The sequence below is a fragment of the Odocoileus virginianus genome, chromosome 29 (genome assembly GCF_023699985.2).
Source record: "Odocoileus virginianus isolate 20LAN1187 ecotype Illinois chromosome 29, Ovbor_1.2, whole genome shotgun sequence".
NCBI lineage: Eukaryota > Metazoa > Chordata > Mammalia > Artiodactyla > Cervidae > Odocoileus > Odocoileus virginianus.
Window position 1 is genome coordinate 25,041,141 of NC_069702.1, and position 15,670 is coordinate 25,056,810.

Genomic DNA, 15,670 nt, shown 5'->3' on the forward strand with positions numbered 1-15,670 from the left:
GCCCCTCCGAGGCCAACGTTCCCTGCGGCCTCAGCCGAAGCCACGCGCCGAAGCTACTAACCGGACCCCACTCCCGGCGTCAGCCGGGGAAGCGTGGGCACCTCGGGTTGGAAAAGGGATGATACACGAGGGGGGTCAAGGCAGACAACCGAGGCGTACAACCACTACCTTTCCCCTCGACGACGTGCCTCTCGGCGGGAGCAGCGGAAGCAGCAGAAACACCCAACACGGCCACAAGCGGCGCAAGACGCTCCGGCTGTGACTGCAGCTTCCCCACTGAAGGTTCTGGAAGCGGACTGGCTGGGCATGCGCAGTGCGCTCACGCTGCTAGAGCCCGGCTGCACCGCGCAGGCAGGCGCAGTATGGAGCCAGGGCCGGAGCCTCGGTTTGCTCTCTGGTTCCTTCGTAGCTGCGCGCTGGTTAACTGGCTGCCTACGGGCACTGTGCTCCACACTGCACGCAGGTGTGGGCCCTCGCAAGCCTTCCTTGTTCTAGTGGTGGTGTGTGTTAAGTCGCTTCAGTGGTGTCTGACTCTTTGCGACGCTATGGACTGGAGTCCACCAGGCTCATCTGTCCATAGGAGTCTCCAGTCAAGAATACTGGAGTGGGTTTTACCATGCCCTCCTCCAGGGGATCTTCCTGACCCAGGGTTTGAACTCGCGTCTTTTAGTCTCCCGCATTGGCAGGCTGGTTCTTTACCACTAGCGCCACGTGGGAAGGGAGATGTTAACCATAGGATGGCTGATAACGTATTAATAACATTACCTCGCATGGCATTTGAATGAGAAGAAGCACGTAGTGCCATGAAATGGCATGGTAGGGGACCCGACCAAGTCTGGGGATAAGGGAAGTCTCCCCGGGGGAAATGCCAACCTGAGAATCTAAGGTGGGTAAGCAGCAGGGTAGGGAGGTAGATGCCAGGCATCTGTTCACGTCCCAGGCAGGGAACAGCATGAGTAAAAACCGTGTGATAGGAAAGGAGCATTGCGCCTCAGGAAATGAGGGAAGAAAAGGAGAGTTGGAGTAGAGAGTGATGCAAGAAGAGACCTGGGCATGGGCAGACCACCTGGGCCTTGATCTTTATTCTAAGAAGTTTCCACCTAACTTTCCTTGCTAGAAAGAAATGGCCACTAGCTCTGTGATATTTTGCAGTTGAAATTCCTTGTTGCCATTCATTTCACCAGCCTGTGAGATCAGTAACAGTTTTCTCAACTGAGGGAAGTGAAGCTCACAAACTTTGTCACACATACTTCAAGTAGCAAAGCTGGGACCACAACCCAGCTCCACCCTACCCATGTCACAGTTATTACCAAAATTAAGCAAAACCAAATGAGTAAGCTGTGTCAAAGTTCACCACAAGTTTTCTTCGAAAAGAATTCTTAATATTGTATTTAAGCACAATAATCCGTCTAGAAACCAGCTCAAAAATGTGCATCATGTAACAGAAAATGCTGATATCTGTTCCCCTCACACTCTACAGCATGCATTTTCAATGTGGGGGAGGAAGTGTTGCCCTCAGGGGGACAATAATTGGTTCTTGGGGTGCTAAAAATTCCTATATATTAACAATGACTCGTGACATGATAAAAGAATCTGCCTGAAATTCAGGAGACCCAGGTTTTGATCCCTGAGTGAGGAAGAACCCCCCCAAGAAGGTAATGGCTACCCACTCCAGTATTGTCGCCTGGAGAATTCCATGGACAGAGGAGTCTGGCGGGCTACAGTCCGTGGAGTCACAATGAAGTTGGACAGGAGTGAGCAACTAGCACTTTATCTTTCAATTAGTAATGTTGAACTTTATACATGTATTAATTGGCTATTTGTGTATCTTCTTTATAAACTCCTTATCAGGTATATGATTTGCAATTGTTTGCTCCCATTCCATAGGTTGCCTTTTCACCCTGTTGATTCTTTTCTTTGATACACAGAGGTTTTTAAGTTCAATGTAGTACCAACTGTCTATTTTCAAATGATCCATTATTCTAACTAATCTAACCATTAAAAAATAATAATAGTCTGTAGCAGCAATCGTATAAAAACAAAATGAACTTACCAAAGTAGAAAATTACCTAGTCCCTGAGTTAATACATTAAAATGTATTTTGATAGTTTAAGATTGTTGGGTAGGCAATATTAGAAAAAATAAATATGGCCATATATTATACATAAAGATATTCTACAAATAGCAAGAAAATTTGAAGAGTGTTTTACTTATCTTGACTTTCATGTTTTCCATCTGGAAACATTTCCAACCCTTTTTGTATAATTTTATTATACTCATTATATAAATTATCCTTCATCCAGGTGAGCCACTGTGTGTGCTGAAGGCTGCTAATGTTGATGGTTTCACATCTCTTATTATAAACTACCCATTTATGTGAAATGGAAAGAAATAAAGTATGCAGAAATTCCCTTGGATAGGAGAGTAGGGTTTCCCCTAACACAGTTAAGTTTGTAGCCAGTTTAGCTGGATCAGCTGAGACCACCAGCCAATCAGATTTTAGGAGGGAAATGGATTTCCTAAATAAATATGATTTCAAACAGCATGTTCTCTAAAGACTTTCTCAGGCTTAAAATCTAATAAAGGAGTGACTCACTAGAACAAATACAGGAGTTATTTCACTCTACCAATATGAAGAAAAGGTGTGCTCATCTCCTTTTGGGTGTCATCTTCCTGACTCTGACTGGAGTTCAAGGTAAGGGATTATAAATTATATTAAGTTGGTAAAGTCAGAGATGTAAATTGCTATAAAAGCCTTTTGATTTGCATTGCTTTGCATGCATCAGAAAGTGATGTAAGTCACTTGTGGGCAGTTATCCAAAGTTCATATCTTGAATGGACCTGCCAGGTCAAATACAAATCTCAGTTTGTGTGTGTGAATTCCTGGCATGCAGTAGGTGTTCAGTAAATGTTTGTTGCACTGTTTGGTAATGAGACGGGAGACTTTGTCTCCTCAATAATTTTTGCCAGCCTGACAGAGTTTGTTGATAAGTATGTCTGTGATTAACCAATTAAGTATCTGATAATCAGAGAGCTTGTTCCTCAGGAATAACCTTTACTAACTACCTTTGTTATTTGTGGCAAATTAATGAGCTTTTCTGCTTCCCTGGTGGCTCAGAGTAAAGCGTCTGCCTGAAATGTAGGAGACCTGGGTTCGATCCCTGGGCGGGGAAGATCCCCTAGAGAAGGAAATGGCAACCCACTCCAGTATTCTTGCCTGGAGAATCCCATGGACAGAGGAGCCTGGTGGGCTACAGTCCATGGGGTCTCAAAGAGTCGGACACAGTGGAGCGATTTCACTTTCTTTCTTTCTAATGAGCTTTTCTAGACTTCAGTTTCCTCAGCTGTAAAATGGAGATTGTATAGTTATGCTTTTTCTACCATGCATTTCTACTAAATGCATTTCTATGCATTTCTACTAAATGAAAAAATTAAGGAATGAAAATAGTGTATTTTAAAGAGTTTTTGAAAGTTTAAAGCACTACTGAAAACCAAGGCAGTGGGGAAGATTGGGATTAGTGGTAAATAGTTACTATAAGTAGATCTTTTTACTGAAACCAACACCAACTCCATTTCACTAAGGTCTGATTAAAAAATGGCTTTGGGAGGTGTTTGAGAAGCTATGGTCTGCATAGCACACATGAATTAGGTATACATGTGTCTGACCTATGATAGGCATTTATTGAACATTTTTAAAAATCTCTTTTCCTAAGGTTGTAAAATATGACATGAAGTGGAAGTGTTAGTCCCTCAGTCATGTCCAACTCTTTGAGACCCGATGGACTGTAGCCCACCAGGCTCCTCTGTCCATGGGATTCTCCCAGTAAGAAGAACCCTTGGAGAAGGGAATGGCTACCCACTTCAGTATTCTTGCCTGGAGAATCTCATGGATATAACACCAACTTGAAAATCTTGTGGTAATGATTGAAAGACACTCAGTAAATGATAGTAATAGTCATTACTAAGTCAAATGTATCATTTTAGTGTATCACCTAAATGAAGACATAACTTTCGATTGATGTTTTCTACCCTCTGTTTTTCCCTTAGGAATCCCAGCAGTAAAGAATGGACGCTGTTCCTGTATCAACACCAGCCAAGGGATGATCCATCCAAAATCCTTAAAGGACCTTCAACAATTTGCTCCAAGCCCTTCTTGTGAGAAAATTGAAATCATGTAAGTAAAAACTCATTCAACACATGTCCAGCATTAAATTTAATGTGAGTACTACCCTGGGAATACTTGCCCATTCAGACAGTTAAAATGCAGATGATTGCCCCTCCGTAAATCTGATATACTTTTCTTTTATTCTAAAAAAATAAGCAATTTCTGGTAGAGATAAGGAACCAAGGATGATATATTACCAAAGTATTATGTGTTCATTGAAGAAAATGTTTAATATAAATTACCGAAAAGAAGAAATTAAAAATTCTCATAAATTCTACCATCCAGTCATAAGTAGTGTCATTCTTTTGGTATTTATACACATTTTTGTTTTGTGTGTACATATATAGATACAAAACATATACATACATATACATATATTTATATACACAATATATATACACAAAAACAAAATCACATACCATATACATTTTCGTAAGCTGCTTTTTCATTAGCACTATATCATGAACTTTTCCTGTCAGTAAGTCTTGTGTAATGACATCATTTTTCCTAATGTCATTTTTAATGACCAAATTTTATTCTATTATATGGACATACCATAATCTATATGACCAATACCTAAATGTAAGTTATTTCCAATTTTTTTGCTATTAAAAACAAAACTGTTACTGTATCAATATTATGTCTTTAATTCTCTCCTATATTAATATCTTTCTAGAGATTAGAATTGTTAGGTTAAAGACGTGTGTGTTATTCACTCAGTTGTGTCTGAGTCTTTGTGACCCCATGGACAGTACCTCACTAGACTCCTCTGCCTCCTCCTCCTTTTATTCTTAGATTAGACAGAAATTAAAGAAAAAAGTCCTTAAATTATTCCTAGAGAGTCTGATGTAATTTTAAAGATTCAACCAGTCCATTAATCTTGTCTTAGGGAAACATTTTATTATGTTTTAAGTTGTTTTACTAGAAAATTTAGTAAAATTCATGCTCATTTTCATTGTTTGGGGAGGAAAGTAGGTATATTGGCAACTTTTCTATTTTATGTTTTCACTTAAACATAAATAGCTTTTTCCAGCATAAGAGAACCAATATTATCTTTAGATATAAGTTCTCCCATTGCATATACCTGTTGGATTTTTTTAAAATTTAGAGTTATGTGCTATCCTAGAAATGTGTCTAAGTCCCCTCAGTCACTTAAAAAAATGAAAAGACAGGAAAAAGACTGAAGTCCCAGATGCTACAAATATATTTTAATTGGGGAATTGAATTCTGTGGATAAGAGAAAGCATTTGAATCATTAAAACTAAAAGAAAAAGCCAAAAACTTGTTGCTGTTTCTTTGGTAGTGCTACAATGAAGAATGGGGATCAAGCCTGCCTAAACCCAGATTTACCAGAAGTGAAAGAACTGATTAAAAAGTGGGAGAAACAGGTGGGTGAAAAAGGGACAAGATTTGCTTTCTTTTAGAAACTAACTTTGGAAGTCAAAGAATTATGGAGCACCTTTAAGGTTACATTTTTCACTCATGTTATTGTGCTACCATTTTTTCCCCTAGAATGTGGAATTGTATTCCTGCTTATGGTATCACTTGTCTGTCTGTCCCACTAGAATATGTGTCCCATGTGGGTAGGGAGTTTGTCTTTCTTATCCAATATAGTACATGCATATTGAATGGTAGATCATGAGGATAGGGAATTCGCTGGTGGTCCAGTGGTTAGGACTCAACACTTTCACTGCCAGGGCCCAGGTTCAATCCCTGGTCAGGGAACTATCTCATGACATAGCCTCCCCCCGCCCCCCAAAAAAATAGGTAATGAGATAAAAGTCATTTCCTGCTGTAGCAGATTAGCTAACAATTAATTACAGTACAATGTGGAAAATATAAAATAAAGATAAGTACAAGAATCTTGAAGATAATAGAGGAAAGAGTAATTAACTTTGCCAGAGGAGGGGGACAAGGAGAAGGTGTTAAGGAAGACTTTTCATATCAGGTGATTTGATCTGGATCTTGAAGGATAAGTATTTCACTGGGAGGGTAAGGAGAGCATGAAAAAAAAAAAGACTAGGATCATGAGAGAGCTCACTGTGCTTGGGGAACCTTGAATAATATGGCTTGAGTTTGTGTGGAGGAAATGAAGGGCCTGAGGTAGAAAAGTAGACCAGGACAAAGCCAGAGGAATCCTGTTTGAAATGCCGAGGGGTTAAGTTGGAAGAGGACCACAGCATATGTAGTTGGGAGCTTGATTCTGGACGCTGACAGAGGAGCCGTTCTGGCACATACCAGCTGTGCAACTTTGGCCAAGTCACCCGCTCCGAGCCTCCATCTCCTTGTCTGTAAAAACCGGATGATAATCCAGCCTCTCAGGAAATGATAGTCATTCAGTCGTGTCTGACTCTTTGCAACCCCATGGACTGTAGCCCGCCAGGCTTCTCTGTCCATGGAATTTTCCAGGCAAGAATACTGGAGTGGGTTGCCATTTCCTACCCCAGGGGATCTTCCCGACCCAGAGACTGAACCCAGGTTTCTTGCATCTCCTGCATTGGCAGGTGGATTCTTTACCACTGTGCCACCTGGGAAGCCCCACAGTTGGTAGAGGTGGGTCATGAGCAAGATTGGAGTGGGGATAGCCAAGAAAATAGGCAAAAGAAAACCAGTTAGAAGGCTATTGCTTCTTCATCAAAGTAACTGAAATAGAATCAAAAGGAGCCTCTCCGAGAGTGATGCAACTTTAAACTGGTTATGAGGATAAATAAAGACCACAGTCTAGAGAGCCCAAATATAATATAAGGAAGGAAAAATGGTAAGATAGAGAAACACTACCCCCACCTTTTTTTTTGCTATCTCCTCACAGGTCAACCAAAAGAAAAAGCAAAAGAAAGGGAAAAAATATAAAAAAACCAAGAAAGTTCCAAAAGTTAAAAGATCTCAACGTTCTTCTCAAAAGAAGACTACATGAGCTCCCACTTCACCAACCACTATCTTGTGTTAAACAGGTTCTTTTAAACTAACTGAAATAAATCCTGAAAGGGATGGCATCTTAATACAAAAGCTTGTTGATCTGACTAGAAAATTTACAACATTATTTTGTACTTGTAATTAAATCTAGAAAATTGCTTTTCAAAATCCAAATGTGAACAGTTGTTAGAGGCTATAGTTTGTCTTTGTTCTTCTACCTCCGACCAACTGAATTTCCTCATGCTTAAGCCCACAGTTTTAGCAACACCCACATCTGGACAAATGTCCTCACAGCTACAGCCCACACACAACAGCTGCCTGGGAGAGCAGCTGCAGGCTTCCCAGGCCTCCAGAGAACATCCTGAGGCCCAGGTCAGCAGGCCCGCCAGCCTGGCAGTGTGCTGACAAGCAAAGCAGTTTGGAGTCGAGCTGGGCCTTGCCAAGCTGCTGTAGCTGTCAGCATCTGTATTTGCATCAGCCTGTGGGCCTCATATACAGTGTATCTGAGAGATTCATGCCAGTTATTCCTCTGGGGAGGGGGAGGGGGGCCAGGGGCGTCACCACTGAAGTCCCCTAGCACTTGGCTTTCAGAACCTTCCATCTGGTGTTGAGGCCGTGGGACTCCATCTTGCCTGCCCACGCCGACTGCTTCATTCCTTCCTGTTCCGTTTTCTTCAGTCAAGCCAGCTCCCCACCATCCTCCCACGGTTCAGTGTCCGCCCTCTCTACCACACAGGTCACATCCTGCCTCACCTGGGTCTACAGTTTTCTCACTCTTCCCCCAACACCCCATGGAAATATCTCCTTCCCCTCACACGCACTCACTTGATCCAGTCTTCAAGGGTCATTTTCATCCTGCCTCTGCCAACAAAATCTTTCCACTTGGATTTTTTTAAGACTCCTATTTCACTGGGGTCCAACACCATAGAGGGGAGCACTTCATTACTTTCTGTTTTTTGCTTGTTCATGTTAATTCTCCAACAAGGTTGTCAGCTCCTTGAGGGTAAGGGGCACAGTTTATTTCCCTGAATCTGCCACCAAGCCTAATATACTGTGGAATTAGGCTTCGAATCATTTTGCAGCTGTTACAGGTAAGAGAACAATAGACTGTCTCCTCAAAGCAGGAGGAGTTAATTGACTACTCCATGTAGTCTAACCCTGGTAACACTTTTTATTCATTATCTTCAGGCCGTTATCACTTCAAGGACTGAGGGTGATGCAACATCCTTGTTTTTCTTTTTTCTTTTTTGAGTGTGTGTTAAACAGCTTTAATCTCGGTCATTGCGGCTTCTCAACACAGTAAGAGATATTGCACATGATCAACATGTTTTGCTCTGGGGATGCATCCTTGTTTTATTGTGACAGGATGTCAACTTGGCCTCTCCAACGGATAAGAAGGAAACGTTTAAATCATTTGTGGATATTCTAAACTGTTTTCAATTAAATATACAGGATGCCTGGAATCATAGAATCTTACCAATGGAAAGGCAAAGGCACTTTGGAGACCAACCGGTGTCTAACCTTTTCCCACAGAATATAAAAATTCCTTCAGTACCGTTCCTGACAAGCCTCAGTTTTCCAAGATCTGACAAGAAAGTCACCAAGGTCCTTTTGAAAACTGATTTTAGGAAAATGTGAATCTCACTGTCAGTTTGACTTGTTTCCGAGTTTGTGAATATTGTGATTATCAATCACCACACCAGCTATCATGAAGAGTGTATTAAGTCACCAAGTGCTAGAGGGACCAGTGAACCCTGTTAGTGGAGGCATGGATAGTGCCCAGTGAACCTCTGCAGGGCTTGGAAACCCTCTTAAAGAGGGAGTTTCAAGCACTGCATAAGAGAGGATGTCAGGCCAGAATTTAACCCCTGTCTAGTTTCTCAAATTTTGTCAGTCCTTACACTGCAGTGCTGCCCAGTGGTGATTCCCAAACAGCGTCTTAACTAGTCATGAGACTCTTAGCTCCTTTCATGTAACTCCCCTGAAAAATCGAAATGTTCCATAATCTGAGAGTTTGACCCAGTTACCTTGCATCTTACTACTAAACTGGTCAGTGTATCACTAATACCCAAAGACTACATGTTTTGACTAAGTTAGCTGTGACTTATATATACCATATATATGTATACATATATGCTCTAAGCAAATATTAATTCAAAGCGGTATTGACATCTATACTCTGTACTTTGAAATATTTTCTTTGTTAAGACAATGCTATCAGCAGCTATACTCTATTATTAATTTTTGAAAATTTTTAAAAAGAAAATGCTATCAATAAATGAACCATTGATCAGAAAAAAGTCTTGATTTTTTTAGTGTCATGAATATGTGCCTCAACTATTACATGTTTAACAGTAATTCTCATGTGTCCTTATTCATTTGCTTTCATCTCAAATAAGGTGTAATTGAGATAAATACATGGAAGCTCTTTAAAGGGCTCTTTGGAGACAATAACTTCACAGAAAATTTGACACTATACCTTATAACAACATTGACCTACAAGAGTTATATGGAATGCAATTTATTTCCTAATCCTCAAGGTCAATACCATTCGAATAAGACATATATCCAAGAGACCATAAGTGTCCCAACTCTTTTCCATACCCTAAAACTATATATGTTTAAATTTTATAAAGCCTCAAGAAGACCCAAATATAGGATAGGTTATTCTAGAGTCCAGGAAATTTGGGCTAGAAGTATTATGCAGTGTGGAGTCTTTAGAAAGTTGGCAGTGGACAGAGACTATCAGCTTTGTATATTTGAGGTCCTCTTGATAGACCAGACAGGTGTGATGTTTGGGCAGCTAGCAGCTGCTGATGGTGACAGGACAAAGCCCTCAAAGGCTACTGTGAAAAGAGAGAAGATTGCGGCTTCTGAGATATCTGGGTTAAGGTCAGAAGCCCACCATTTATTAGCTGTATGACCTTGGTCCAAGTGCACTTTTGCCCTCCCTGTGCACCAGGATCCTCCTCCAGGAATGTTTGAGAAACAGGCCCAGCCTAGATCTTGATGCATAGAAAGTCCCCACTGCCAGTCCCAACCGTTTACCTCTGCTCCCTTTCTTCACAACAGAATGTGTTTCACATCTCATGCACACAGAGAGATGTTTCCAGGACTGAAGAAACAGGTTGGAGAAACGAAACCAAAAGCCCACCTAACCAGTTTTCTTTATCTGTATTTTAATTCCATCGTCCGGGCCATCATTGTCTCCTTCCTAGGCCACCTCGATAGCTTCCTCTTTTCTGCTTCTTTTTCTCAACTTTTCTCTTGCTCCTTTCAAAGCATAAGTCACAGAAGACCACCACCTTACTTAATACCCTGTCATTTCCCTTACTCCCCTTAGTGAAATGACATCCTCTCCCCAGGCTCTCTGTTGTAATGCTTTCTAAAGTGGGGTGTGTGCATCCTATGGGGTAGATGTAATGAGAGTATTTATAACATATTTCGTCTGAAAAATAAGAAAGAACTGAAGAGGTACTATAAACCCGAAGTCAGCAATTGATACAGTCAGCTTCACTCAATGCACTTGTCAGGTCACGCTGTGTCACATCCTGATTTCCTGTGGAAAAAGTGAGACTTCCTCACCTGGGAGGGATGGACACGTGCCCTCATTCAGTCATCACTTTCTGCAACAGTTGGTCGCCACTTATGTGGGCACAGTCCTCTATGGTGTTATTGTTTGCTTGCTCAGTCATATCTAACTGGTGACCCTATGTACCATAACCTAGCAGGCTCCTCTATCCTTGGGATTTCCCAGGCATGAATACTGGAGTTGGTTGCCATTTCCTCCTTCAGGGGATAATATGGTCAATTTGGTGGGGTTTTTTTTGTTGTTTTTTTTTTTTTTGCTGGTATAGAGAGGATGAAATTAGGTGAGAAAGGAAAACAAGCAAGCTTCCTTACAAAGAGTTAATTAGCTCCTAGGCAGTCACCGGGCTAAAAGATCTCCTGAGGCACTTTGCACCAAGTTTCCAGGCTGCAGTTTGACCCTGTACTTTAGGGAGGAAAGTGAATCACAAATGAGTAATCAAGTCAAGGTCTGTGAATGAGATTGCTAACTGGGACAAATTGGTAAAGGATTAGAGGGAAAGGTATCAGGTAATACTATACAAAATTTGTAATGCTATAAAATTTGCTATATAATTTTTAAAATTTTAGCCTTTAAATATGCTATTTCACTTAACTGCTTCAAGCAGACTGTTTTCATAAGGAATTTGTTTTACAAAAAAAAAAAAAACAACAACAACCAAAAGGAAAATTTGCTGGTACCTCTATCTCCAGGGAATGAGGCCTTCTGTGTAGTGTGTGGGACCAAGTAGGCCCAGCCACCTACAATCAGCTTCCCTTCACCATTTGAGTAGACTTCCTCCAGAAAAGGGAACTAGTATCACAATCTGCTCATGTGAAAGGAGAAATGTCAAGGTAAATCATTAACAGAGAGGAAATAACATGTTACTTAAAAAGAGAGATGCCAGCAATCACTTCTACCATATTAAAACCATCAGAACATATCTCCTAGCAGATGTCTCTGGTATGGGGCTTTTGATTAGGGCAAGACTGGCTGGGGGTTTTTATGGAATGGAATTTAAAGTGAAAGTCAGCTAAATTTCCCCAAATAATAAGGAAACAGAAATTACCTCTGACAAGCAGGGAGGGGGTTGGGAATCCTAGAACAGCAAAAAGAGAGGCCAAAGGAGATGGGCGTCAAAGCCTGCTGTAAAAAGGATACCAGGGGGACTTCCCTGGCGGTCCAGTGGTTAAGACTTTGCCTTCCAATGCAGGGGGTGCAGGCTCAATCCCTGGTTAGGGAGATCCCACATGCTTTGCAGCCAAAAAAGCAAAACATAAAGCAGAAGCAATATTGTAACAAATTTAATAAAGACTTTTAGAAAATGGTCCACATCAAAAAAGAAAATCTTAAAAAAAAAATGACAGCAGGTTGCAATAATAAAGGTATAGAACATCAGTGAGAAATCTCCTATAGTGGGATCAGTTCCATTCAGTCGTGTCCGACTCTTTGCAACCCCATGAACCGCAGCACGCCAGGCCTCCCTCTCCATCACCAACTCCCGGAGTCCACCCAAACCCATGTCCATTGAGTTGGTGATGCCATCCAACCATCTCATCCTCTGTTGTCCCCTTCTCCTCCTGCCCTCAATCTTTCCCAGCATCAGGGTCTTTTCAGTTAAGTCAGCTCTTTGCATCAGATGGCCAAAGTATTGGAGTTTCAGCTTCAACATCAGTCCTTCCAATGAACACCCAGGACTGATAGTCAGCTTTAAATCACTGGTGTGTAACACTCAGTTTTAAATGCCAGCCTGCCTGGGACTCTAAAATTAGATTTTAAACTTTTTGTAATTGAGGGAACCAGGACTTAGGTCACTTTATTTGGATATTGAAGGTAACTCCAGAAAACAGATCTTTGGGGCCACCTGGGTTATATGGCAGCCATGGAGGTGTGCTGCTTGGGTTACCCTTCAACAGAGAACTTGCAGGACTTTCCTGGTGGTCCAAGGGTTAAGACTCCATGCTTCCAATGCAGGGGGCGCAGGTTTGATCCCTGATCGGAAACTATGATCCCACATGCTAAGCAGCACAGCCAAGGAAAAGAACCAACAACAATGAAGAACTTGCTATTTAGCCCCAGTAAGCGTGGTTAGCTGACCACCTCCAGCTGCAGAACTGTGGACTTACCCCAGATTTTGAGCTGAGGCCATGCTCTCACCGGGCAGCCTCCAGCTGATGACTGAGTATAGAAGGAATACTAGAACCCTGTCATTTCCGCCAGATGGGCAGCTTTCATCAGGAGCTCCCCAATGGATTGATTAAAACTTTGGCAGATCTGCATCCCAGTCTGAGACAGTCTCTCCCCAATTCTGTTCCCTCCCACTTTTATTCTTATAAAGGTCACCAACAATATATCTCTTGCACATCTGATTCTGTCTCAGTGCCTGCCAGAGAACCCAAATGATGTAAGTTACATATACTTTTTAAATCTCAATCAATAAGTATTAGCTGCTATTATCTTTATGATTATCTCCTATATCCCCCAACACAGACTTTTAACACTAGGAGAAAACTTTCAGATGGAAGGACAACCAAGACCCTCAAAATCAAGAGACTAGAAGAAATTTCTGGTCCTGCCACTCATGGACTGTGGAGCTAAGTCTCATGGCTTCTTCCTTAACCGCTGAAGCATAAGAGATTATGATCTCTAAGGGCTCCCCAAACACTGGGACTTGCCTGGTGGCTCAGACAGTAAAGAATCTGCCTACAAGGCAGGAGACCTGGGTTCAATCTCTGGGTCAAGAAGATCCCCTGGAGAAGGAAATGGCAGCCCACTCTAGTATTCTTGCCTGGAGAATTCCATGGACAGAGGAGCCTGGAAGGCTACAGTCCATACAGTCAATGGGCTCCCAAAGAGTCAGAGATGACTGAATGACTCACACACACCAAACACTATCCCTTTTTAGCTTTCTGCCCAGTACACCACAGTTTTTGCTTAATGGATATCTCAAACAGGTCACCTTTTACATTGATGCCCCCTGGACTGCTTTAAAAAATGTATTTGTATTTTAAGATAAACCACGGAACTAGTTTACGACTGCTGAAATATAAGAAGCGCATTTCTCTGGGCTTCTCATAATTTTGGTAACGTGAGGTGAAAATTGGAAGACTTCAAAAAAGTTTCATTCTTTCTTTATTCTCCATCAAGTGTGATGCCAAGTAATGTCCAGGTAGTTCTCACATTACTCCATCTTTCAGCCTGAAAGTGGAAATTTCCAATTGTCTGGTTACCCCTGTGGGTCCCTCAGGTTGGGGACAGACAAAAGAGGGAATGTTATTCCATTTGTAACTGAGTCTAAGAGAATATAATCAGGAGAACATTCCAGGGGAGCAGAGAGAAGTATTTTCATCATTTTCATTTATTTTCTGAAAAAAATAGAATCCTTGATGTTGTGGATGCTCAAGGACATCCCTCCACAAAGGTTATATCATTTGGGTCACAGAGGAACAGTTTTCTCCCTAAAAATTTATGGAAAGTTTTAAAAAGCAAGCAAGTGTAATTTATAAGCAAAGAAAGAAATAGGGAATTTATATATATCACATGATTTCTCTCCTTACTGTAACTTGTCTTCTGAAAAAGGACTCCAAAATCTTATACCTTGCGTAAGCACTTTAAAAATACTATCCACAGCCTACCCTATCTCCCATAAAATGGAAAAATTACATAGTGGTAATAGGAGATTTGGGGACCCAAAAGGAAAAATTTCCTAATGGAGTCCAATAACAGTGAAAATCAGAATCATCCAAACTCAATTAGATAAATAGTCTTACACAGACTAAATTAATCCAGCAGTAACAGTAGATTTTTACAGAATTAGGCAGTGAACAACATCAGGTTTAGCTGGCACACCCAAGAAGTCTGGCAAAAGAATAAAAGCAAATCTTTGTTTCAGGTACCCATAATGAGATTAATTTATTTGTTATTTATTTGCTATTTTTAATATTACATTTTTATACATTTATTTTTGATCACACGGCATGTAAGATCTTAGCTCACTGACCAAGAATGGAACTCGGGTCCCCGTCAGTGGAAGTGCAGAGTCTTAACCAGTGGACTGCATTAAATGATGATACGATGTGCAGTGGTCTATCTACAAAGGAGCTGGTTACTCTCTTCTCTATACGCAAAATCATTCACTCCAAGAAAGCTGAAATGTTACCTTGCCTTGAGGTTTTAGGTGTAACCACATAGAACATAAAAACCATTAGCTGGTTTCTGAGAAATACTTTGACTTTCTGAACTTGGTTACTGTGGTTTAAGAGAAAAAAATTCAAGAAAGATGGTGGAACTAGTCCCTGTTGAGCCTGGGATTGATAGATATGCCTAAAGGCCAACCCAACAAGGAGGAAAGGATAGATGGAATTGTGGATAAAACTCACAATAAAGCTGGAAATAATCTGAATTTGAGCAAACTCTGGGAGAGTGGGAACAGAAGAGCCTGGCATGCTGCAGTCCATGGGGTCACAAAAAGTCAAACACGACCTCCCGACTGAACAACAGCAACAACAACAAATCTGGAAAGAGAGGAGGGAAAAGAAAAATCAATAAAAAAATTAAAAGAACCAATGAAAATATGAAAACTAAAATTTCTTCCAATACCAGTTTCCTATTGTGTATGTATTTAGTCAAATAGTATAATCTTCTTGTTAAAAAGAAAAGCAAGAGCTCCCTCCAGTGGCCAATCTAACAATTAAAAATATTTTAATTAGAAAAGGACTGACAGGTACCTGGCTTTTCTGAACATACTCACCATCACTGGTTTCTAATGAGAGAAACAATATGTAGAATTTGCATGTTAGTCACTCACTGATTTTGAGGAAATTTTTGCTCAGTTCTTACTTTAATAAATCACACAAACGAAGAACTGGAAGACTGGAAACGATTTACTCATTCCTTCAACAAATATTAACTGATTACCTACTATGGTCCACGCATTGCTCCGAGTGTGGAGGATGGAGCAGTGAATAAGACAGGGTCCTTATTAAACTCATCTATGCAGAAAGACACAAAAACAAACAATTAAG

General features: G+C 41.0%; 2 protein-coding genes across 12 annotated transcripts in view; one reads left to right on the forward strand and one right to left on the reverse strand.

Annotated features, from left to right (window-relative positions):
• The window catches only part of ART3 (ADP-ribosyltransferase 3 (inactive)), a 139,001-nt gene that overhangs the window by 118,593 nt on the left and 4,738 nt on the right, over window positions 1–15,670 (reverse strand). For 4 of the 11 annotated variants that reach the window (XM_070458294.1, XM_070458286.1, XM_070458285.1 and 1 more), the window contains exon 2: window positions 15,026–15,160. The exons of 3 other annotated variants lie outside the window; for them this stretch is intronic. In XM_070458294.1, the coding sequence (XP_070314395.1) occupies window positions 15,026–15,103 (78 nt within the window). In that variant the 5' untranslated portion in view covers window positions 15,104–15,160. Of the gene's footprint in view, window positions 1–168; window positions 304–11,347; window positions 11,460–15,025; window positions 15,161–15,670 lie in introns of those variants that run through there. 4 more of the 11 variants (XM_070458293.1, XM_070458289.1, XM_020894649.2 and 1 more) reach the window with 2 other exon arrangements.
• On the forward strand, window positions 2,546–7,263 carry CXCL9 (C-X-C motif chemokine ligand 9). The gene is made up of 4 exons (XM_020894652.2): window positions 2,546–2,695; window positions 4,048–4,174; window positions 5,469–5,553; window positions 6,975–7,263. The coding sequence occupies exons 1-4, from the start codon at window positions 2,632–2,634 to the stop codon at window positions 7,077–7,079; spliced, it is 381 nt and encodes a 126-aa protein (XP_020750311.2). The 5' UTR covers window positions 2,546–2,631; the 3' UTR covers window positions 7,080–7,263.

Bases quoted from the DNA above. Each gene is read 5' to 3' on its own strand.
- CXCL9 (XM_020894652.2), top strand. From the start codon at position 2,632: ATGAAGAAAAGGTGTGCTCATCTCCTTTTGGGTGTCATCTTCCTGACT. The intron at 4,175-5,468 runs GTAAGTAAAAAC...TTTCTTTGGTAG, and splicing joins TGTGAGAAAATTGAAATCAT to TGCTACAATGAAGAATGGGG. The intron at 5,554-6,974 runs GTGGGTGAAAAA...ATCTCCTCACAG, and splicing joins TTAAAAAGTGGGAGAAACAG to GTCAACCAAAAGAAAAAGCA.